Raw genomic sequence first — 21,646 nt, 5'->3', positions numbered from 1 at the left:
TCACGATGGTTGAGTCCCGGCCACGACGCGTCACTGCAGTAACTTTGAAGAGATTCCCTGATCCACATTGGTTTCGAAAAAGTTTAAGCTTAATTCAGTTACATATACTATTCTTCTGCCCCGGTGTTTCGCTTTTTTCCATTTCTCTCTTTCATGCCACCGCAGTCATTCCAGCGCTTGCAAACGATATGGCACCACACGCCATCGACTCCATGCCCTCGGGGCAATGTGTTAGGTTGATGAGCGAGAAGTTCATCCACAAGAGCGACATCAACCAGATCACACCGCGGATGGACCAGGGAGGCTTTGGCCACCCTTGCATTCTCCTGAAGCGGTCGCATGATGGGTCCATGGCCCTGATTGCGTTGATCTCGTCGTTCGGGTGCTCTTCACGTGGGACCGCGCAAGCTCCATGGGGGAGGCCAGACCTCAGGAAGATACATCGTAAGTACATCGCCAATCCATTATCATGTCAGCTTCCTGTCAGCTTCCTGTCAGCTTCCTGTCACCTTGCTGTCACCTTCCCGCTACCATCGTATCCCCCTCATATCCATCTTCATGTCCAACCTTGCTAACCATCTACCTCACAGCCGACAAGACGGTTTTCCGCGCAGCCGCCAACTGCAACTCGGAAAGGCCCGATCCCAGTCGGCCTTTCATCCAGCTCCAGCACGGCATCCACTTCAACTTCCCGACGTGGATCGACGTGACCAGAGTCTAGGCCGTGCCGGCGGCCTGCCTGAGCGCCTGGCGTGGGCAGGAGAACAAGCAACTGACGAGGGAGTCCCTCTCTGACCTCCTCGCTCACATGCGCCAGGCGGCTCCGCAGCGCTGGCGCGACGTCAACAACGCCATGGTGACCACCGCCACCACCACCGCCTCTGGGCCCTCTCTCGCCGGTTTGCAAACGCCGCCGTCGACTCCACTGGCGCGTTTGGCGGCCAGTCCCTCACCACCACCACCACCACCACCGCGCTAGATTGACCAATCCTGGCGGCGCTCCCAGACGCCAGCGTCGTTTGCGGGCAACACCGATAAGAGGAAGAGGCGGACGTCGTCACCAAATGGGGAAAAGGACTGCAAGGTCCAGAAGGTTGAAGAGTGGAGGCTATCGGCCGGGCCTGTCGGTCAGTGTTGTGGTGGTGTGGTGAAAGAGGAGGGAGATGGTGGGCAGTGGTGCACGGTTGTGCAGAAGAGGAAGAGGGGGAAGAAGTAAAATGACGATGACGACGTCCGCCCAGGCGGCGGTTACAATCACGGATGGCTGGCTGCGTGGAAATTGACGGATGGGATGGGATGGCTGCAGCGACATATCTACTGACCCTCTCCTCCCTTCACACTCTGCACTGACTACCCTCTTTTTCCACTTCCCCTTCCCCTTCCCCTTCCCCTTCCCCTTCCACTTCTTCTTCCCCTTTCCCCTTCCGCTCCGCTCTGCCACATACATGTGAGGAGAGGGTCCGAACAGGAACAGAAACGAGGATTTGGGAGAATATGATCAAGGACGGCAACTTAAGAAGCCGTGATCAGATTTTGCAGAGGAGACAGTCACACCCCCTTTGCACCTTTTCGCCAACTTCTTCTCGCCGCGCCACGCCCCTCGACATGATCAAGAGGGATATCAACAACAACGTCGGCAACTCGGTCATGGTAAAAGGCCCTGTGGTCGTACCCCATTGACCCGTGACAAGGGTTATGTTTTCACACCTGTGCTGTCTTGGAGGAGTATATTTGAACGGTTTGGATGATGATTATGATGGGATAGATGGATGGATGGATGATGGATGATGGAATGAATGGATGATGATCATGATCATGATTGGATGTATGTATGAGTGTGATGACAGGTTTAGAAAGGGGGCCACTCTTTTCCTACTCCTCGTGTGGTTCGCATGAAGGGACCAAGGAAAGGATTTTAATGAGGGTCTTTTTTTTATTTTTATTTTTTTATTTTTTTTAGTTTTTGTTGTTGTTGTTGTTGTTGTTGTTCAATTTTGGAACAGCTGCACAAATTCAAAGCATGCTTTTCTGGTTGAACCTTGGTGTTTACTTTGCTGTGATGTCTTGCGTTCGATATGCTTTGATATCACACTCGTGATATCTCTTGCGTGTGTTTCTCCTGCCCGTGTTTCTCTTGCTTGCCACTAGTGCTTCCCGTACACCTGTGCTTCGCGTGTTGCTTATCCTCCTGTGGCTGCTGCTGCTGACGTGTGATCTGGCGTGATTAGCTCAACTCCCCGTGGGTCCCGAGATCGATTGAGTGCACCTCCAACAAGGTCTGCTCAAGTCAACTCCCTCAGTCAATTCCCCGGAGACGAGCAAATGCCTCGAGCTTGAATATCAAGATTTATGTAAAGTGCATTCCTATGTGCTTAACCGTGTATATACATGGCAACTTTTACTCCACCCCTTTTGACTTCTAACCCAAAAGTACTGGCTCCACCAGCCCCTTTTTAGCAGATCTGCTGTCGGGCGTTGCCACTGATGGAGAAGTTTGTGTTCTCGCCACATGGCGACTCACGAACAGAGTTGTTGTTCACCTGCAGGGTGATCCAGATGTCCTTGTTGTTGGGGAACTCTGAGCGGGCAGACAGGCGGACCTCTCCACCGCCGTTGACGGTGCCGCTGCGGATCGAGACGTTGTAGCAGTTCTCGATGAGAATGGCGTTGTTCCCGTTGTTGGACAAGTCGACGTTCTGGATAACCACACCACCAGAGCGAGAGACGCAGAAGATACCGCGACCACCACCGCGGGAGATGACCTTGTCGATGTACACGTTGGTGTTGTAGTTCCCATTGGCGTTCTTGCCGTTCTCGTTGGCCATACGGAAGGTGGCATACCCAGTGCCGGTGGCGACGTTGTTGCCATCGACGAGACCGACCCAAGCGTTTCTAGTGTTTTGCAGCAGCAGACCGGACTCGCCCACGTCGCGCGCAATGACAGAGTTGATCTTCAGGCCGTCAATGTTCCAGGTCTCGACAGCATGGCTTCCAGCTCCGGTGACGGTGATGGTGTCCATCTCGACGTTGTAGTTCATGGCGGCGTCGCGGTCGAAACGGATGGCGAGACCACCGCTGAGGTTGAAGTTGAGCTTGCCGAGCTTGAGGTTGCGGGTGCCGGAGACACGGAGGCCAAAGTAAGGGTTGCCCGTCATGGTGAGGAAAGGAATCTGGACATCGTTTACGTTTTGGATCTCAATGGCGCCTCGGCCGGCGCGGTTGCCCACGTTGATGGTACCGCAACCCTCAAAGATCTTGCCCGAGGCGAGGGTGATGGTGCCGGCGCCGATGGATCCTGAGGCGAGAACGGCAACACGCTGCCCGCTGGAGATTCCATCGAGACCGGCCTGGATGGCAGCTCTGTAGTCGGAACCAGAGTAGAGTTGAGTGGAGCCTCTGGTTGTCCTGAAAGAATTGCCTGAGCCGGACACGGTGGCATGGGGGCTGCCTGCACCACACTGGGCCCGGACACCCGAGGCAAGGGCGAGCACGGCGGTCAGGAAGAGGCTGCTGAGTTGCGTCATGGTTGATATGAGACTGCTTGCCGGGAAGGGAATCCTGGGGGAGTACTACCGACTAGAGATGTGGTAAGTAGCTGACTTCATATATTTCCCTACCTCAGCCACCCAAGGCGCCTCCGCTACCTCGAGCGAAAGGTGTCACTAATATGTTCGCCAAAGCGGAGGCAATTATTCCGCGGCGACATCGTTGGCGGAAATCAAAGATCCCAGCACGGGTTTATTAACAATAACGGCCTGTAAATAAGTGTTTCACGTCCCCGCATGCAACCCAAGAACCCGGGACAACCCAATTCTCGGAAAAGCCCATTGGAGCCGCCTTGGCCTCGGTGAGAGATGGCCGTACCGGTTTCGATCAGCGCTCCGTGTTCTCGGCGTCGGTGAGCGGGAATGCTGGGTAGGTAGTTGGAAGCTATGCTCATGATGGATGGCCAAGGACTCCGTTTGCTGCGTGGCGCTCTGTGCGAACTCCATGGTAGCTGCAGTGCTCTCGTCAGACGAAAGGGAGTAGAGACAAACAACTGATAGTAGTCTTGAGAATTCTTTGCCATGTAGTCAGGTGATTTGTCTCGGGTTGGAGAAGTTAAAAAGACACAGAATGGAACGGCCCGGCAATTGGTGCGGGTTTGGGGCACTTGCCCCTGCAGGTGCTTGGAGCCGATAAGCGACAGGAGTAGTCCGGCCTACTACCTACGTAAAGGCTCCTGGGCTCTGCCTGTTTGGCCTGCTGTAAGTAAGGTAGTACTTGAAAAGATTTATGAGCTGTACAATTGTGGATGAAGAGCTAACGCACGGGGCGCGGGATGCCCTTGGCCAATCATTACTGACCAATTGGAAGTGAAGCGACGAGCTCACGGTGATCCCGGTGAGCGAGCGACAGGATCACGATGAGCATAGTGAGCTACAGGAAGGAAAGGTGATCCAGGTGATCCACGGGTCCATGTATCCCTTTCAGAGATTCCGGATCAGAGTTCGTTACATGAGCGTAAACGTAAGTAAAACCTGTACTGAGTTGAAGGATTTAGAGAGAGAGAGAGAGAGAGAGATCTATTAGCGTCCAATCGGGTCGAACTGTGGCGCGTGGCCCCGAGGGGTCACGTGCCCGAGCCTACCTCGCCTGGCCCCCGTTTGGGGATGTGGACGGCCCAAGCTTCTAATACTACTGCTAATACTAGCTGACAGGGCGTTTCGCGTCACAAAAGAGAGTTATTTACAAAGGAGAGAGAGGCCTGCCTGCCTCAGGGCTCTGGTCCCCGAGGGCTTACGGCTCCTCTGTGGTTCCGCTGTTTCCTCAGGCCATTACAATCTGGGCCTGGTCACGTGTCCTATTCTTCTTCCTCCGCTGGGTCGTACACTCCCGAGCCTTCCACCCACTCGGCGTATTTCTTCCAGTCCTTGCCCAGGAGCTTATCCGGCCTCCTGAGCGCTTTTCGCATTTCGCTGTTCAGAGTGCCCCTGGCCCGCGCCGCCGGGCACTCTGCGAAGTGCCCGATTTCCGTGGGTCGGCCGCAGCGGCAGGTCCTATACGAGTCGTGTCCGAAGCGTAGGTGGCACTCCTCGTAGTCTCCGTGTCCCGTCCTTTCCGCCAGGAGGTGGTGTAGGGTCTTTCTTGCGAGCGTGAGCTCCGGGGGGTCGTTTCCCTGGTCCTGGATCATTAGCTGGGCGTATCGCGTCGGCCTGTTCGCCAGCCACCACGAGTTCCACGCCTCCCTCTTCAGTGCCCTGGCCTTTGCCTTGACTGCGGTCAGGGCGGGGGGGGATGTTGGGTCTGGGAGCGCCCCCCCGAGGCCGGCCTGAACGTCGGCCTCCTCGTTCCCTGGATCCCCATATGTCCTGGGGCCCAGTGTACCGTGAGGGGGGCAGGTGGTGGTCCTTCCACGCGTATCCTATAACCCTGAACGCCTCCTGGGAGTTGTCCGAGGGGCGCCCTGTGATGCCGTATAGTACCGCCGAGTTGTCGATGAAGAGCCGTACCGCCGAGGGTCTTGCCCCCGCCCTGATGTATTCGCGCGCCCACACCACCGCGTGTGCCGCCCCAACCGCTTCGCCGTCAAAGGCCTCGGATTCCCCGAGCCTTCCGTGGTTCTCGTGTAGCTTCTGCCCATCCTGGTACGCCACGTAGCCCCAGCCCGTCCTCTTCGGTAGTCCTCGTGCGGGGCTGCCTTCGATCCGTCACTGAACAGGTGGATCTCGTCCCTAGGGGCGAGGAGTGTCAGTTGTTCGTGGAGTCTCTTGCCCAGTTCCTTGTTTTTCTGGTCTTGGCAGAGGCACCGGGTGCCGTAGGGTCCACTGCACTAGGTGCGGCCTGGGGCAGTCGGGGAGTAGGGTCGCAAGTGCTTCCAGTCTAGTTTGCTTCTCCGAGAGACGCCTCCGGGGCCCCTCCTGGGTGGCTCCGGCATCGGCCGGGTCCGGAGGACCAGTGGGTGGCGGGGGTCGAGGCTCTTGAACCGTGCCGCCATCGAGATTCTGGCGTGGGCGAGCGCCACTTCGGCGGGGGGGGTCCCGCTCTCGCGGAAGATCGCCCCCAGGGGGGTCGTTCTCCAGACCGGGACAACCGCCCTGGCCGCACATTTAAGTGCCCTGTTGACCGCATTCGTTTGTCCTCCCTGCCTTACCCCGGTGTACCACGTCGCCGCCCCATACGTCGCCGTAGGTACGACCACTGCCCGGACCGCCTCCGCCGTGGCTCTTGGTGGGGTGCCCCGGACCACCTTGTTAAGCCCTCGCAGGTGGTTCGCTATTTTCAGTGCCTTCGTCGCCCACCGATTAGCGTGGGCTTTGAAGATTGAGTTTGGGGTCCAGGAAGAAACCTAGCCATCGGACCTCCTGTTTCGGCGTCACCTCCGTATTGCCTATCCTTACTGCAGGGGAGTTGCGCGGCTCTTCGTAAGGTGTAGCAGCTCACACTTGGCTGGGTCGAACTCGACGCCATTCCTGGAGCCCCAGGCCTCCGCCTTTTCGGCCGTAGCTTCCAGTATTGCCGCACACTCCTGTGCGTTCTTGCCTTACGGCCAGCAGTCCGAGGTCGTCTGCGTACGCCGACGCCCCGGCCAGCTCCTTGACCAGTGGCTGTAGGAAGAGTGCGAAGAGGACCGGGCTGGCAGGGGACCCTTGTGGGAGTCCGCACGCCACTCTCCTGGGGGGGAGGGTGCAGTCTCCTAGTCTCATGGCCGAGCTCCGGTGTGACATGAAGGAGTGTACCCATTCGCAGACATTCAGTGGCCAGCCCTGTTGCCTTAGTCTCCCTGCTAGCCTATTCTTTCTGACCGCGTCGAAGGCGCCCTGCACGTCCATTGTCAGGAGCGCCGCCGCCTTACCCCTTCCCCAGGCTCTCTCGACGTCGTGTACAAGGCACAGAACGAGGTCCTCGGCGGACCTCCTCGGGAGGGACCCTATGTGGGTGGGGCCAAGCACTTCTTGGTTGAGTGCGGTGAAGCCTATCCTTCTGGCTATCAGTCTCTCAAGACCCTTCCCTATACACGACAGGAGGGCGATCGGGCGCCACGCTCTGACCGTGGTATAGTTGTCTTTGCCCGGTTTCCTAAGCATTACCGTTTCCGCTTCTTTAAACGGGAGCGGGTGGTGTCCTAAGAGGAGGCACTGTCTGAAGAGGGCCGTGATGTTGTCGCCTACCTCCCGCCACACCTCGCGTAGTAGGTCCACCGTGACGTCGTCTGTGCCGGGGGCTGTGCTTGTGGTCCCGATTGTGCATCTCCTTGCCTCCTCCGGGAGATCGTGTTGTCCCATTGTATGGTGTCGGTGGGTTGGGCGAGAGCCCAAGGCTCTGTGGTGTCCCCGTCTTCTCCGAATCTTTCAACCACCTCTCTCCTAAGTAGCTCTAACTTTTCCCCCGGTTCCGTATAGGTCCTATTCCCGTGGACCAGCGGAGGGGGGGGCGAAGGTGTCGGTTGCCTTGTGCCATGCCGCCACTGCGTAGATGTCCTTGTTCGAGGACGCTTGCTCGAGCTTCTGTTGCCAGTACTCTCTTTTTGCCTTTTGACCGTTGTCTCGAACGTCTTGCGCATTTGCTTCCGATCTACTTCCCCTTGTGTGGGGTCGTTGCGGCTCTGCTGCAGCGCCACGCGTGCTTCCTTGCACTCCTCGTTCCACCATTGTGTGGTGCCTCCTGCTTGTCTTCTCAGGCGTCCCGCTCCCTTGATCGCGCCTACGAGGGCGTTCTGTAGGGAGCGGGCCCAGTGGTCGAGGTCCTTGGTTGTGTGTGCTACCGTCGGTACTTGTGTCATGCCCCATCTAGTCAGGGAGCGGAAGAGCGCCCTATCCTCCTCTTGGGCCGGGACGTAGGGTCTACCTTTCTTGGTTGCCTGTGGGCTTGCTGGTGGTACCGTCCCCGCCAAGGTGTAGTGGTCCGATCCGGTGTAGGTGTCCTCGTCCACCCAGGCTTCTACCCCTGTGCTTGTTGAGAGGACCAGATCAATGGTGTTTCCGTGTATATTGGTGGGTCCCTGCAGCGATGCCAGGGTGAGGCGGTTTTCCAGCCATCCAGCTATTCGTCTCCCCGCCGGGCACTCCTTTCCCGGTTGCCAGGTAGGGTGGTAGGCATTGAAGTCGCCTCCGATGATCGCTGGTCTGCCGGGGTGCCAGCTTTCGACCAGGTCGAGCACCTCGTCGTCGCCAAGTCTGTCCCTGTATAGGCTGACCCAGACTATCCCTTGGGCTTCTACCGCGCAGGCGTCGCGGTGTCCCGCGTGTCCCAGGCTCTGTTGGGTCCCCTTGTGTGTCTTTTTGATGTATACCATCGCCCTGGGGGGTCCCGCGTTCCAGTCTTCTGTTGGCGTGTAGTGCTGGTATCCTCTGTGGGTTTTGGTCATTCTTCTGCCGTCCTGGGTTCGTGCCCATGGTTCCTGTACCAAAATGACGTCGGCAGTCCTTTCCCACGCCATATTGAGGAGGGCGTCGTGTGCCCCTGGTCTTCTAGCTACGTTGGCCTGTAGGAAGGAGAGCCCGGACTTTCGTCCGTTTTGGCCGCTCTCCTGGGCTCGTTGGGTCTCACAGGCATGGTTCTGTGGCCGGGGGGTTGGTCGTTGCGGGTTGGGAGTCGGTGTTCCTTCCTTCCGCTGGGTGTGCCGCCGCGTACAGGGCCTCGCCTACCTTGCGTATGGCCTTGAGCTGCCTGTTGGTTGGTTTCTTGAGGACGCCCCCCTCTGTCCTTGGTCTGGCCGGGCACGCTCCAAACTCTGCCTTGTGTGGTCCGTGGCAGTTGGCGCATCTCGGTGGCCTGGCGCAGGGCCCTGGTGGGTGGTCAGTTCCGCAATTATTGCATCTGGCTTGTCTATCGCAGATGCGTGGGTCGTGGTAACCTTGGCATCTGTAGCACTGGTTGGCTTTTGCGCTTCTGGTGATCTTTCTGGCCGGCGGGCTGCCAAAGAGTCTGAAGTGGTCAGGGACGGGTTTGATGAAGGATACGACCCAGTCGGCGTGAGTGTCGTCGGGTAGGGCGTGTTTCGACTTCTTCGCCGAGACCGGTTTGGCCTTGGTGGCCCGGAGGATCTCGTCTTCCATGAGGTCGTTGGTGTCGATGCTGCCGTCAAGGCCGTTGACCGTCTTCGGTACCCCTGGGAACTACGTAGGTGTGCCAGGTGGCCGATTCATCAAGCTTTGCGCCGTGTGTGGTCAGGGCTGGCGCTAGGGCGAGTAGTTGCGTCCGCGCCTTCTTGTCGGCTGGGACGATCGCGAAGCCAGTGTCGACTTGTTTGGCCGAGCGGATGAGGCTGAGTGGGGCCCCGAGCTGTCGGCAGAGTGCGACTCTGAAGCCCTCCGCTGATGCCTGTCTCCACGGGTGGCCGTCGGGGAGCCTTACGAAAAGGCGGTCGTCCTCTCGGTTGGCCTTGTTGTTGCGGCCCACTGTTTTCCAGCCCGCTGTTGGATCGGGGGCGTGGGCAGTCAGGCTGGTGGCACTTGTCCGCGCGCTGCTGGCGGCTTGCTGCCGCTGGCCCCGCTCGTCGCCACCTGGGCCCACGTGACGCTGGTTGCGTTGCTGCCCGTCGGGGTCTTGGTAAGTTTGGGGGTCTTTGAGGGGCCCCGGGCCTCTGTCGCTGGGCTGGTGCTCCTGGTTGTACTTGTCGAGGAGTTCTTGGAATCGAAGCTGGTCGACCAGGCGCTGCGGGCCGAGCCGGGCGCACCGGTGGTTCCGTCGATGTCCTTGAGGATCCTGAAGAGCCAGAGGACCTTTTCTTGGCAGAAAGAAGCCCACCCGTTTGGGGTCCGTTCAGCTGTCTTGTCAGGGCGTCATTTAGGCTCTGCGCCATATCCCTGAGGACCTCCTGTCTTTGGAGCGCTTGTGTCCTGTCGTGTTCCATGTCCTCGAATAGGGACTGTATCTCTGGACTAAGGGAGACTTTTCCGGCGTGTCTGCTGTCCTCGAGGCCCCGCGCGTTGGGCCTATCCAGTCCGAGGGGGACAGCCTCTGTCTGGGTTGTCGGGGGGGGGCCGTTGCCTTGCGTGGGCGCGACGGCAGTGGGTGAGGGGGTAGTGTCCCTGCGGTCCTCCCGGTCGGGTGGGAGTGGCCGGTCTGGTCGTTGGGAGGGAGTCTCCCATCTCCTCGTCCCTTCTGAGGGCGGCTTCGTCGGCGAGAAGGCGGTCTTCCCTGCGGTCCGCGTGTGAGGGGCATTGCTCGTTTCGACACGGATCGTCGTAGCAGGAACCTGCGCAGGCCAGGCAGCCCTCGCAGTTCCACAGGCAGTTGGGGGTCCGGGCGCCTGGTGCCGTCATTTTCGCGTGGGTTTTGGCGACTAGTTCTTCTGCGAGTCGCCGCTGCTCGAGCGTGGCTTGTTCAGCCGGGACGTTGTTGTCGAAAAGCACTGCTTTCCAGGCCTCGGAGAAGCCTAAGTAGATCTCGTGCTTCGAGTTGTTCGAGAGGCGGTAGCCTCCTGGGGCCGTCGAGGCCATCGTCGTCGTGGTAGGTGGGGATGCGGCTTGTGTAGGGGGGGGGAGTGATGAGGGTATTCAGAAAGGAGGGCTTCCAAGGCCCTAGAAGGAGTAACCAGCTCCTGATTGGTCGATTCTTCCTAGAAAAATATTTTTCAGGGAAAGGTTGGTTGAAGGATTTAGCTTAGTAAAGGAAAGAGATATTTCTCTTTTAAGCTACTTTAGACTAAGGCGCTAAGCACGCACAGGCCACTTACGCCCAGGCACAAAACAGTGCCTAAAGCCTAGCCAGAACTTCTTTTTTCCGTTTGAAGCCACTATCCCGGACAGAAGACGACTCCTACATCCTTCAAACCTCATTTCAGGCGACTAACAAGCCCTCAAACCTCAGCTGACCCAGTTCTTACCTACCTAGTACCTACTTACGCTTTCCAGCCTGATGCTTGTTTCAGGCTTTAATTGCTACAGTTGCGACGCAAACGCTCATTCAGGATCTGCGTGGTGGCTTACCGCAGCTTTATCAGCTCTCGAATCTCCGTCGACGTAGCCAGCAGCAAGGCGGCCTGGAAAAGAGCCCTCGAATATTATGACGGCTCAAATGCCGCGGAAATTTCAGGACCTTGCTGCGAATGGCTCAATAGAAAGCTGGATCTTCGGAGGTCGCGACAAGAGTGCGTCCACGGGTATGACCACCCCCGCCAAGGAAAACCCCACCCTGCCGCCGCCCGCCGACTTGGGCTCGGAGCCTCCCCCAATCATCAGTGACATTTTGCCCCCCCGAACCGCAACCCATAGCCCGGCAGTCCAATTTGCCCCAACTGCACAGCGAGATGCCGGCCTCAAAGGTACAAAGTATACTACCGATGCTGAAAGGAAAAAAGCCATTTCTGAAGCTTTGAAACGACGACGCACTTTGGGAGCCAATGACCAAAGCCATGGCCAGCACAATAAGTTGCAAACGGGCAACTTTCAACCCACAGTTATATCACCCGTCCCTCTGCAGACCTATGTCTCTGCTCAAGATCTGTCCCGTCCCACTGTCGCTGTACCAACACCAGCATCATCGTCGTCTACTTCGGAGACTTCTGATGTCGAGATGATGGACCAGTTGGACCCTGTTTTCCCACCAGAAAACATCCCGGACGACAGTAACGATGGTGACTGGGAAGAGGGGTCGCAAGTAGGTGAGGTCTCTGTCGTCACAAACCCCGTAAACAGCCAGGTTCAGGCCGAAGCCGCCGAAGTAGCAAAGGTCGAACCGCACGCCCTAAACCTCACTCCATCCGGACGACCCTATTTGCGTTGGAATAATGAGTCTATGTACGGTACCACTATACCAGATGGATATGAGTGGTCCTCGGCTCGTCCTGGCTTTCCCTGGTAGGTTTCGGAATTTCTACTTCTGAAGTCGTATGTACTAATGTTTTAGGATCTGCCCTGTTCGATCGTGTCGGAAGCTTTTTCCTGCCATAAAGCAGCTAGGTGCACATTTCGTCGTATGCCTTGCCTTCAATTGTATTTTTTTCACCCATGATTGCTCACACTCTGCCACAGCGTCAACATCGAGGTTCCCTGTTGCACGACAATATGGACGGAACTCTCTCGGTACGAGGACATTATGCCAAACTCCGGGATGGTAAGGGTCAAGCTTCGGGTGCCAAACCGAAACCGGGCATTGTGGTCTCGGTAGGACCTCTGGACCCGTCTGAACCTCTCATGGTCGCTCCCTCGCTACCGGAACAAGGACATGGACGATACGATGTCGACAACAGCCAGCCCCCATCGGGAGCTGGAAGCGAATATAGTGGTGCCCAGAGTCCTATGACCAGTCTTGCCAAAGTAAGCTCAGCAGCTCATTTTAATTCTCCTACCCCCCGGCGACCCCAAAGCCCTCTGGAAAGCCCTCCAGCCTTTACCTTAGGCACTTCAAAGGCCGGGAGCCTCCTAGCAAGGGGCATGTCAGGACCTTGCTTTCTCTTCCTCAACTACCAGATTTCGACTGGAACCACATGCGGATCAGGACCAACCCCTTCTCTGATACCAACCCGCGAGACATCACTGCCTTAATCCTGCAAGTGACAGAAGAGCCTGCCCCCAAGTCGTGTGGCCGAGGCGCAAGTGGCAACGGCCTATTTCAGTCATGCGTCATGATTTCACCTCGAGCTCCTGATGATATTGTTAGCAAGGTGATCAGGCTGTGCGAACTGCTTTTACCATCCTAACCAGACGTATTGCACTCTGAAGGACCGGGGAAGGGAGAGGGCAGGCAGGATACTTCGCAGCGGGCAAGGGGCCCAACAGGACTACCAGGATCCAGGATGGGACGATGCAGACATCAGCACGTCGAATGTGTCTGAGCAAGCTATCGGTTCGCTAACTGCAAACACCACCCAGACTTCCCCGACCGTTTCATCTTCTGACGGCTTCGAGTTTGCTTCACCGGGAAGAAGGTACACGGAATGGGATGGTACGTGTGCATTTGATGAATGTGTTGGAGACAAAACAAACTCACGAGTCGCAGATGACAACGGAGACCCTAGATCGCTATGCGGAGTCATGATTCCTGCTGGATATACTGAGCGTTCGGGACCGAGACCGTTCCCGTGTCCAATCAGAAGCTGCGAGACAAAGTGTATAAAGGTGAAGGATCTGGGTTTTCATTTCTCGGTACGTCTCCTGGCTGGAGAAGTCCTTGTCTGCGAACCTTTCTGATGTCTTTCCTAGCGCTCCCATTATGCAAGTTATCTTAAAGACAACGGAGATGGGAGCTTTGATCTCGTTGGTGTATATGCCCCCAAGCGAGGCAACATTGGCCCAAGCGGCAAGATCCTTCACCCGCGCCCCTCGATTGTTGTCGCCAAAACGCGACCCGATGGGTCGGTTGAGTGGGCGGCGAACTGGTGGGTCTTGCGGCATCATATGTTGCCTGCTACTGCTGCTGCCGATGTGCCCGTGGGCGATGAAGCACTGGCTAATCGGAGTTGGCCGCCAAAAAGCATCTGGGATCATATGGAGGCGGAAGAGAAAACTAGTCAGGGGGCGGTGACAGAAGAGAACGCCAGTCGGATGGCGGCGGAGCAGCAGAGGGCAGCGGAACAGCAGAGCCCGGCGGAACCAATGGCCAATGTGATGGCAGGAAGGTCACTTAGAAGAATACCGGGAACCAACCGGGTTCATATGAATGTTTGGCTCCCGAGGGTTAAGACGCCCGGGGTTATGAGGAAGGAACGACAACAACAACAATATCGTATGCACACACTGAGATGGCCAGATGTGCATCAAAGGCCCGTGCCACCGCGTCCAAAGTCTCCACAAGCTGCGCAGGCTACAGCCCAGGCTCAGCAGGTTGTTCCACAGGCCCCTCAAGTCTCGCAAGCTGAACAGCCAGCGGATATTGCACGCAACGCTGCCGTGGAGGGGGTTGAGGAAGAACATGAGGGTGTTTCCACTCGGTACAAGCTGAGGACGCGGACTTCTGAGTCGGGACATTTCTACCCACAGGCGCCGCCTCCAGCTCCAGCAGAACCTGACGAGTCTATCGCAGAAGAACCAGCCCCACCACCACCCATCGTAAAACACCAGCGGCGGCAACCCAAAAGCCGCATTTTGGAAGGTATACCATCATCCAACGGTGTCCAAACCACGGGCTTCGTCATCGCGGAGCAAGTTTTGGAAATGGAAGACTGGGAGGTTGCGCCGGGGCGGATCAGGGAGATGGACCCCAAATCCGAGAGCATTGCCTTTTCCAAGTCTTTTCTTTCGAGCACGCATGCTGTGGAGGTGTGCGAGGATGTGGCTTTCCGGGTGGATGTTATCAGGAGCGGTCAGACGTTCAAGATCGAGGGGGAGGAGAACCAGATCAGGCTGGTGTCGCTTGCTTCGGGAAAGTTGAGGGTCAAGATTGGGGAGGAGCCTGAGTTTGTGATGGGGCCGCATGGGATGTTCAAGGTCAAGGCTGGGGCGGGGTGTACGGTGAGGAACAGGATGTATGTGGAGGCTATTATTCATACGACGGTTTTGAATGGGTTTTCTTGAAGGGTTTTGGGGCTAGTGGTTGTGGGGAACATATTCTTGCATGTGAGTTTTTGGTTCCAGTAGATAATCATGGAGCGTGAGATATATGGCTGTGGTTTTGTCGAGGTGCATGTTGAAGCGTTTGCCTGGTGGAGTTTGTATGCATTGCATGACTGAATTAAATAGCTATAGACATGATGATGAGCATTGGTTTGGTTTCTGGCAGGGAACAATATAAGGAAACAAAGACTCCACACGTTGTGTTTCTATTGCAGTATTCAAAGACCATTTGCCAAAATGCCGCAGGGAATGCTCCGGAAGATTGTAATTTCGCAGTGGCGTTTACGGAAGGTTTTGTTTTGGGAAAGAAGGTGCGGAATGATACGGGCTGGGCAGTTTGTGCAAGTTCAGCGTGAGGAAGTGGTCAACTGCCTGCGGGTGCCATTCTCGAGTTCACGGTTGCCGAATTCAACACTCCATTACACACCTGAAGACGCAATAACAAAAATCAAAACAGCTACTCAAATTGGTATCATATTTCCTCCCTCCCTTTCTATCCCCCAAGTCCCTCCTTCCCCCTAAGCTCTACCATTGTCCCATTCATTGCCCCATTCCAAATCCTTCACTCTCAAATACCCCTCTTCCCCTCCCCCTTCCTCGCCCTCCGATCCCCCAAATCACCAGGGTACCTTACCACAACATAAAAAGCATGAATCATGCCCGGCAACCACGCCAAGATCGTGAGCAGGATGTTGATAAAAAAATGCGCGTCACATCCCCTCTTCAAGAAGACCGCCACCGGGGGGAGGAAGATGGCCATGATGAGGAGGATGACGTCACTTCCTGTGAAACTTGATGAACTCGTCCTGGTGGTAGCTGGGGGTACGGCGGTGGATGCCATCGAGTCGCGGTTTGTGTGGTCCATACCCACGGGGTGGGTTGTTGGTGTTGCTCCTGCGCCTACGCCTGCGGAAGACGAGGCAGGAGGGGCGGCGTAGTAGTCGTTGGTGTGGGGTTTGGTGTTGTCGGTGTACGCAGGTTGTTGCATAGGGTTGGCAGAGGAGGAGGAGGCGCCGCCAGTGATGCCCGTGTCCATTCCCATGCCCCCGTTGTTGTTGTTGTTGTTGTTGTAGTTGTAGTTGTAGGCCGGTGATTTCTCCATCTTGCAGCTGGTCGTGGTCTCTCTTGTTGGGTAGTAGGTAGGTATGTTGTAGGTATGTAATCAAACTGTGTTGTTGCTTGTGGTAGGTAACAAACTTGCTCGACTCGTGATAGTTCTGTACGTAACAAGGTGATGCTTGATTCAAAAAGTCTGTCGCTAAGAACAAATTCAAAACCGCACCAAAAAAAAAGACCCTTATATTCCCCCCCACGGTCCCAACCATCCCTCAATGACGTCTCAATCCGGCTTGATCGATCGACACAAACGGTAGCTTTGCGTGTAAGTCAGGCAAACCTACGTCATAGTTCGTTCTGCCCAGAACACACCCGACCATCACCCGCTGACCTCGCTCCAACCACTCGCCACCCACCAACCACCGCCACACCAAAACCTTTAGCCTTACTTCCCGTGTTAACCGTGCCACAAAATATGCTCAACAATTGCCCGGCCAAATTCCCATTGTTTAGCACGCGCGGCATTATAGCCACATCCCCTCATCAAAGCCACAGACACGTATGCCTAGAATAGTAAACAAGATGCCAAGTATATTCATTCTATTCGTGACCCATCCCTCTCAATCGCTCATAGTAACAAAACGCCAACCTCTACTCTACAGTCATGCATGGTGATATGTACACTAAAAGAAAAACACGAGGCCCGTGTATCATGACACAACAGAACCCGAACCACCGCTTCCAGCCAATGTAGCCCAAAAACAACGCTCATTATTGTCATCATAAACGTACATCAAGCCTTCTTCTCCTCGCTCTCCTCCTTTTCCTCAGCCTCCTTGGCCTTTCCCTCGCGGTACTTGGCCATCTTCTCCATCAGATACCGCCACGTCCTCGTCCAGCCGCTGGTGAGGGGTCCCTTCAAGGATTGTGTCGTGGCCGGCCAGCTGATAGTCTGCTTAATCACCTCCCGAATATAGCTGCGCAGTTCGGTGGGATCGTCCTGCACAATACGCCTCTCAAACCCGCCGCCCTCGCGACGCTTGAACGAGATCGAGTCCTCATTCTTACTTTCCTCCATCATCTTGTTGAACTCTAGCTGCGGTATGGCGAATTTCCTCTGGTACTGAAAGTAGAGACGTGAACGGAATGACTTTGGCAGCCGGCGCACCATGTTGCCGCGTTTGACAGGGTCCATATCCTGAACGAGGTTGAGGTTGCTAGCCTCCCACACCCAGTCCTTGGCGCTGGTTCCCGGGTCGTTGAACTCGACGTTGGGAAGCGTCTCGATAAGTGGGAGATACAGCCGTCTAAAGTTGGTCATGTTGTTGCCAACAATGTTCTTGACCTTGCTTGGGTTCTCCGTTGGCAGGGCCATTCGTGGGTCGCCGAGGTAGCTGATGCCGGCAATGGTGGCATAGAGCTCTTCTTCGGTGAACTTTGGCGGCAACAGCAGCAGGGCCGTCCTCAAAGCAGAAAGCAGGTTGATCTGGTTGGCGAGACGAATCTTGGGGTCATCGCGCAGAATCTTCACTGGCTTGTGCAACCGACCGGCCAGATACAGTGTGTCCCAGTTGGTCAGGTCTTCCTCCAGTGTCTTTAGCAGCACCACTCCGTACTTGATCAAAATCCCGTTGACAACAACATATGGGTTAAAGTAGACACCAGCACCCATTCTGTCCTGCACATAAGATACGGCCCCCGACCCGAGCGTGGCAAGGCCCGAGTAATGATCGCGGTGTTGTTTCATATTGAGAGAGTGCCAGTGTTGCGTGTGGGACACGCCAAAGATAAAGTCAATCATTTTCGGTGTGCCATCTTGATGTCTTGCTACCGCTGGTGGGCATTTTGGATGTATAGCCTTTACTTCTTCGGGGGTTGCCGTTTTGCCGTTGGATTTCGACTGTGGAAACACTCCGGATCCATAAGCAAATGCATAACGGATCGGCGCCCGGAACGCCCAAGGGATAGCCTTCAAGACTTCCTTGAACTCGGCGTCGAACGGTATGTGTTGGTTGACGCCAAAGTTGGCGTGGGGTAGGTCGGAAAAGGATTCGATCTTAAAGTTTGGGTTCGTCTCCCAGTCCTTGAGGTCGCTGACAACTGAAGACTCCGAGTCGGATCTGCTCGAGGCCTCGTCTGCGATGGCCTGGGGAGACTTGGTGTCGGACCTTGATGTGTCGGTGGCCTGGTCGGCGGCAGCATCGTGTTGGGCGCCCTCCCTTGTCTCCTTGTCCAGCTCATTCTTATCCTCAACGTTCGTTCCGTATCGTCGCGCAGTTCCAAAGGGAAGTGGTCTGGTCGTGGTGGGCCGGGGGCGCAGTGGGAGGCGACCCTAGATAGAAAGCTTTTGGTGAGCTATGACGTTGGCCAACCACTGGAGGGGACGGGGACTCACCCTCAGTAGAAACGGGAGGCGGTTGGAGGTGGGAGCAGCCATTGGGATTTGGATTTCAGAGTAAAAAAAAAAATTAATAAAAAGATTGAATATTCCTGGAATGTTGTTTTTCTTAAAAAAAGAGCAGCGGATGCCGCGGGAAGTATCACCTGGTGTCCGTATCCAAAGCCATGGATGTTGTGGAACCAAGGGAAAGTTGAAGCTGGAAGCTCCAGGACGATAAAGACCCTGGGCGGGCCATAGCTCGGGCACGGGCCTCCCAGTTCCGCGTCATTGGCAGGGGCACATGCGCTTTCTTTGTTCTCCCCACAGATCGAAGCCTTGGCAGGCATTCCATCGACATGCCAAGCTTTTCTTTACTGAGCTGATATCACAAAAGCATCTCTGGTGTTGCTTGTCTCGGTGGAGGAGGAGGAAGGAATTTCATCTGGACAGGGCTCTCAGCATTCAGTATACATACCGACATTCGGCCGTAACCGGCGGAGCGGTGACTGCTGAATGCCGAAGTTGGACGTACACAACCACGGCGGCCAGACTGACAAGAGCTCTCGTCTTCAGGACATTCATTGAATGAGAGAGAGAGAGAGAGAGCCTCCATTCTATCGCACTCCTATGTCAGGACATCGGTAGTCTACGGCTTGAAATACTGGAAGACATGCTACAACAGCGGACAGCGGAGCAAAGCAAACAGCGAAGTACTTTGGACACAGCAGTTACCGCTCCTGCCCCGAGAGCGCTGGGCTCTCCCATAAAGGCCTCGGCCAACAAACCCGACCAATCCATCACAATTTTAACTTTTCTTCCAAATCCTACTCTGTAGGTACCCTCAACATCTCAACCGCGACAGCTTCTTCTCCAGAAGCCACCATCACATCCGAAATTCCAGCCGAGCCCTCTCTGTTGACAAGCCCCGCTTTATTTTGCCAGCAGCCAATCACCCCCCACAGCAACCCTTTCCAAACAATCGCTCTCCAAAATGCCCGAACCCCCAGAACCAAACACACCCAAACCGCGACCGGTGAACAACAGCAAAACATCCCAACTAATGCGGTCCTTCACCCCCAAAGGCGAGCCGCCCGGGTCGGCCCGGCGTCCCTCCGTCTCCAGCAACGGCGCCCCCAGCTTCCGCGCCACCGTTGCCGGCGGCGCCTCAAGACCGACGCTTTCTTCCCAATCCAGAGTAAGTTTTCGCGACGCCCGACGCGCGCCGGAAGCAATCAGGCTGACAAAAAGAAACCAAAAAAAAGATCGCCGCCTTTCGCAACAGCACAACCTCCCAAAACCTCCTCACGGGCGAACCAACAAACGCCCCCAACCCCCGAGCCAGCACCATGTCACGGCTCAGCGGACCCTCCCCCGCAACGAGCAGAGAAAGTCGCGAAAGCAGCAAAGAGAACCACGAACCTTGCGAGAGCGACGAACAGCGAAAACTAATCGAGGACCTCAAAGCCGAGGTCGGCACGCTAAAATACCAAATCAGCAACTACGAGCAAGAAAAGGAGCTGGCGCGTCTGCAGATGGAGAATGAAATTCGAGACACCAAGCGACGGGCGGAAGACGACTTCAAGGCGAAGCAAGCCGCCGACGCGGAAAAGGGACGCGCCCAGCGGCAGGTTGAGGTTTTGCAGGCGGAACTTGACGAGCTGAGAGCGGAGCAGGAGAGGCAGAAACGGGAGCTGGAGGCCAAGGCTAGGAGCGCGGTGGATGAGGCAAGGGTGCTGAGGGAGGAGCTTGAGGATTTGAGTGCGGAGAAGGATGAGGCGGCAAGGGTGGCGGAGCGGGAGGTTAATGACCTCCGGGCTAAGCTTGCGGCGTGTCAGCGGGGGAAGAGTGAGTTGGAGGAGGGGAATAAGGGGAGGGAGGAGATGCTGGAGAGGGTGCAGGCTGCGTTGGGGGAGAAGGATGAGATTATTGGGGAGCTGGAGGCGCAGGTGCTGATGCTCAAGGCGCAGACGGGGGACGCGGAGACTATTGCTGTCATCAGGAGGGAGCTGTCGGATCAGGTGACGCATATTAGGGCGCTGGAGGCGAAGAATAGGGAGCAGATTACCGAGCTCAGGCACTTGCGCCAGGTGCACAAGGCTGTGGAGGTGGTCGAGGAGGAGAAGAGGTCTTTGCAGCGGAAGGTGGAGGCTGCGGTTGGTGTTGAGCGGGAGCTGGCGGAGGAGAGGACGCAGAGGCAGAGGTTGGAGGATGAGAGGATGGCTTGGGCGGCGTATTTGGAGGGTGAGGGGCAGGCTGAGTTTGACTCGCCTGAGGAGGTGGCCAGGGCTCTTGTTGCTGAGCGGCTCAGCTCGGCGAGTTTGCTGGAGAAGATAGGGTCTCTCCAGCCTGAGGTTGCTGATCGGGATAATATTATTAGGTCTCTTGAGGAGGAGAAGGCCGGGCTGCTGGAGCAGATTGAGAAACTCAAGGCTCCTGGGGGGTCCAGTGGGGGGAACGATAAGGCTCGTGCCCGTCTGGACAGGCAGCGTGCCCTTGCCGTCAAGGAGGTTGAGTACCTTAGGGCGCAACTCAGGACGTTTGACATGGAGGATATCACCATGCAGCCTGAGACAGTGGACGAGCAAAAGGCGCAGAGGATACAGGAGCTGGAGGATCTGGTTGATCGGTACAAGACCGAGGTTGCGACGCTTCACGCCGATTTGACGTCTCTCGAATCTGCCGCTGTGTCCCCAGTTCAGCCTGTCATTGGGAGCAAGCGTCCCCGATCAGACTCTGACGACGCGGAATCTGAACATTTGGGGCACCTGGCCAGGAAAAACAGGAAACTCCAGGCTGAGCTTGCCGACGTTCAGCAAACGCTACATCTTTTACGAAAAGAACACGCCGTCACGGTTGAACAGCTAGCCAAGGCAAAAGAACGGGCCTCGACCCGAGTTTTGTCTCTTAGGTCTAACCCAACATCCGACTACGAAGCCATCAAGACAGCCACCTTGGCCGCGTTGAAAGCCGAAAACGCCGAGCTGGTAGCTCACATACAACGTCAGCCAACACTGTTTTCCACCATACCCACATCGCAACTCGCCGCCGCCCAAAGGGAGGTAGCAGAGGCAAAAGCAGAAACCGCCTCGGCGCACAAGAGTTCACGTCGACTGAAGGAGGTGTGGGCGGCAAAGTCGGCAGAGTTCAAAGAGGCTGTTTTTAGCACGCTGGGGTGGACGGTGAGTTTTATCCCTGGGGGGAAGATGAGGGTCGAGAGCGTTTACTACCCCTCAAAAACGGACGAGCACGAGAACAGCATTGTTTTTGATGGGGAGAAGGGGACGATGAAGGTTGGTGGTGGGCCGAGGAGCGAGTTTGCGGTGAGGATTGGGGATCTGATCAAATTCTGGGTGAGGGAGAGGGGGTGCGTGCCGGGGTTTTTGGCGGCTTTGACGTTGGAGTTTTGGGAGGAGAGGCACGGGGGGCAGGAGGATCACTCTTCTTAGGGAGGGGAGGATGGGATGAAGGGGGAGGAGGGGGGTGATGAGTGGGAGAGGAGGTGGTATGGAAGGGAGGTGGCGTAGGATGGGCTTGTTTGTTTGTTTGTTTGTTTCTGTGGGCGAAAAACGGAGTTTTTACATGGATCAAGGGTCAAGGGTTTTAATGAAATATGAACATTGCATCGCAAAGGACATAGATGAAGAGATAATCGAGTATTACACATTAAACAGAGGCACCACAAAAACAGGCGGTTCGGGTATTGTGATGACGTGACAGCACTTGCTGGTCAACT

The 21,646-nt window shown here is 56.2% G+C and overlaps 6 protein-coding genes across 6 annotated transcripts; 3 read left to right on the top strand and 3 right to left on the bottom strand.

Moving 5' to 3' along the window:
* Positions 1–5: 5 nt before the first annotated feature.
* On the top strand, positions 6–1,216 carry QC762_600325 (uncharacterized protein; the record flags this gene model as incomplete). Its single annotated transcript, XM_062891728.1, has 4 exons — positions 6–444; positions 591–706; positions 761–932; positions 1,014–1,216. 4 exons carry the CDS (start codon positions 6–8, stop codon positions 1,214–1,216), a joined length of 930 nt encoding a protein of 309 aa, XP_062740793.1.
* Positions 1,217–2,453: 1,237 nt separating this feature from the next.
* QC762_600330 (uncharacterized protein) lies at positions 2,454–3,524 on the bottom strand (the record flags this gene model as incomplete). The annotated part of the gene is made up of 1 exon (XM_062891729.1): positions 2,454–3,524. One exon carries the CDS (start codon positions 3,522–3,524, stop codon positions 2,454–2,456), a length of 1,071 nt encoding a protein of 356 aa, XP_062740792.1.
* Positions 3,525–10,956: 7,432 nt separating this feature from the next.
* On the top strand, positions 10,957–14,685 carry QC762_600340 (uncharacterized protein). Its single transcript, XM_062891730.1, has 7 exons — positions 10,957–11,783; positions 11,833–11,899; positions 11,958–12,242; positions 12,293–12,580; positions 12,630–12,870; positions 12,925–13,070; positions 13,128–14,685. Exons 1-7 carry the CDS (start codon positions 10,990–10,992, stop codon positions 14,436–14,438), a joined length of 3,132 nt encoding a protein of 1,043 aa, XP_062740791.1. The 5' UTR covers positions 10,957–10,989; the 3' UTR covers positions 14,439–14,685.
* A 360-nt stretch (positions 14,686–15,045) lies between these two features.
* Positions 15,046–15,579, bottom strand: PMP3_2 (plasma membrane proteolipid Pmp3; the record flags this gene model as incomplete). Its single annotated transcript, XM_062891731.1, has 1 exon — positions 15,046–15,579. One exon carries the CDS (start codon positions 15,577–15,579, stop codon positions 15,046–15,048), a length of 534 nt encoding a protein of 177 aa, XP_062740790.1.
* Positions 15,580–16,045: 466 nt separating this feature from the next.
* Positions 16,046–18,095, bottom strand: TAM41 (Mitochondrial translocator assembly and maintenance protein 41). The gene is made up of 2 exons (XM_062891732.1): positions 17,929–18,095; positions 16,046–17,865 (listed from the first exon to the last, which is right to left on the bottom strand). The coding sequence occupies exons 1-2, from the start codon at positions 17,968–17,970 to the stop codon at positions 16,327–16,329; spliced, it is 1,581 nt and encodes a 526-aa protein (XP_062740789.1). The 5' UTR covers positions 17,971–18,095; the 3' UTR covers positions 16,046–16,326.
* Positions 18,096–18,277: 182 nt separating this feature from the next.
* On the top strand, positions 18,278–21,591 carry MAD1 (coiled-coil domain-containing protein mad1). The gene is made up of 2 exons (XM_062891733.1): positions 18,278–19,108; positions 19,176–21,591. The coding sequence occupies exons 1-2, from the start codon at positions 18,905–18,907 to the stop codon at positions 21,357–21,359; spliced, it is 2,388 nt and encodes a 795-aa protein (XP_062740788.1). The 5' UTR covers positions 18,278–18,904; the 3' UTR covers positions 21,360–21,591.
* The last annotated feature ends 55 nt before the right edge of the window (positions 21,592–21,646 follow it).

Source organism: Podospora pseudocomata, chromosome 6 (assembly GCF_035222375.1).
Source record: "Podospora pseudocomata strain CBS 415.72m chromosome 6, whole genome shotgun sequence".
In the NCBI taxonomy this organism is placed as follows: Eukaryota; Fungi; Ascomycota; class Sordariomycetes; order Sordariales; family Podosporaceae; genus Podospora; species Podospora pseudocomata.
This window is presented reverse-complemented; position numbering and strand designations above follow the sequence as displayed.

Excerpts from the sequence above, each read along its gene's own strand:
- MAD1 (XM_062891733.1), top strand. The coding sequence starts at position 18,905 with ATGCCCGAACCCCCAGAACCAAACACACCCAAACCGCGACCGGTGAAC. Across the intron at positions 19,109-19,175 it reads CGCTTTCTTCCCAATCCAGA|ATCGCCGCCTTTCGCAACAG; the intron begins GTAAGTTTTCGC and ends ACCAAAAAAAAG.
- TAM41 (XM_062891732.1), bottom strand. The coding sequence starts at position 17,970 with ATGGCTGCTCCCACCTCCAACCGCCTCCCGTTTCTACTGAGG. Across the intron at positions 17,866-17,928 it reads GCCTCCCGTTTCTACTGAGG|GGTCGCCTCCCACTGCGCCC; the intron begins GTGAGTCCCCGT and ends CTTTCTATCTAG.
- QC762_600340 (XM_062891730.1), top strand. The coding sequence starts at position 10,990 with ATGACGGCTCAAATGCCGCGGAAATTTCAGGACCTTGCTGCGAATGGC. Across the intron at positions 12,581-12,629 it reads CTCGAGCTCCTGATGATATT|ACGTATTGCACTCTGAAGGA; the intron begins GTTAGCAAGGTG and ends CATCCTAACCAG. Across the intron at positions 12,871-12,924 it reads AAGGTACACGGAATGGGATG|ATGACAACGGAGACCCTAGA; the intron begins GTACGTGTGCAT and ends CACGAGTCGCAG.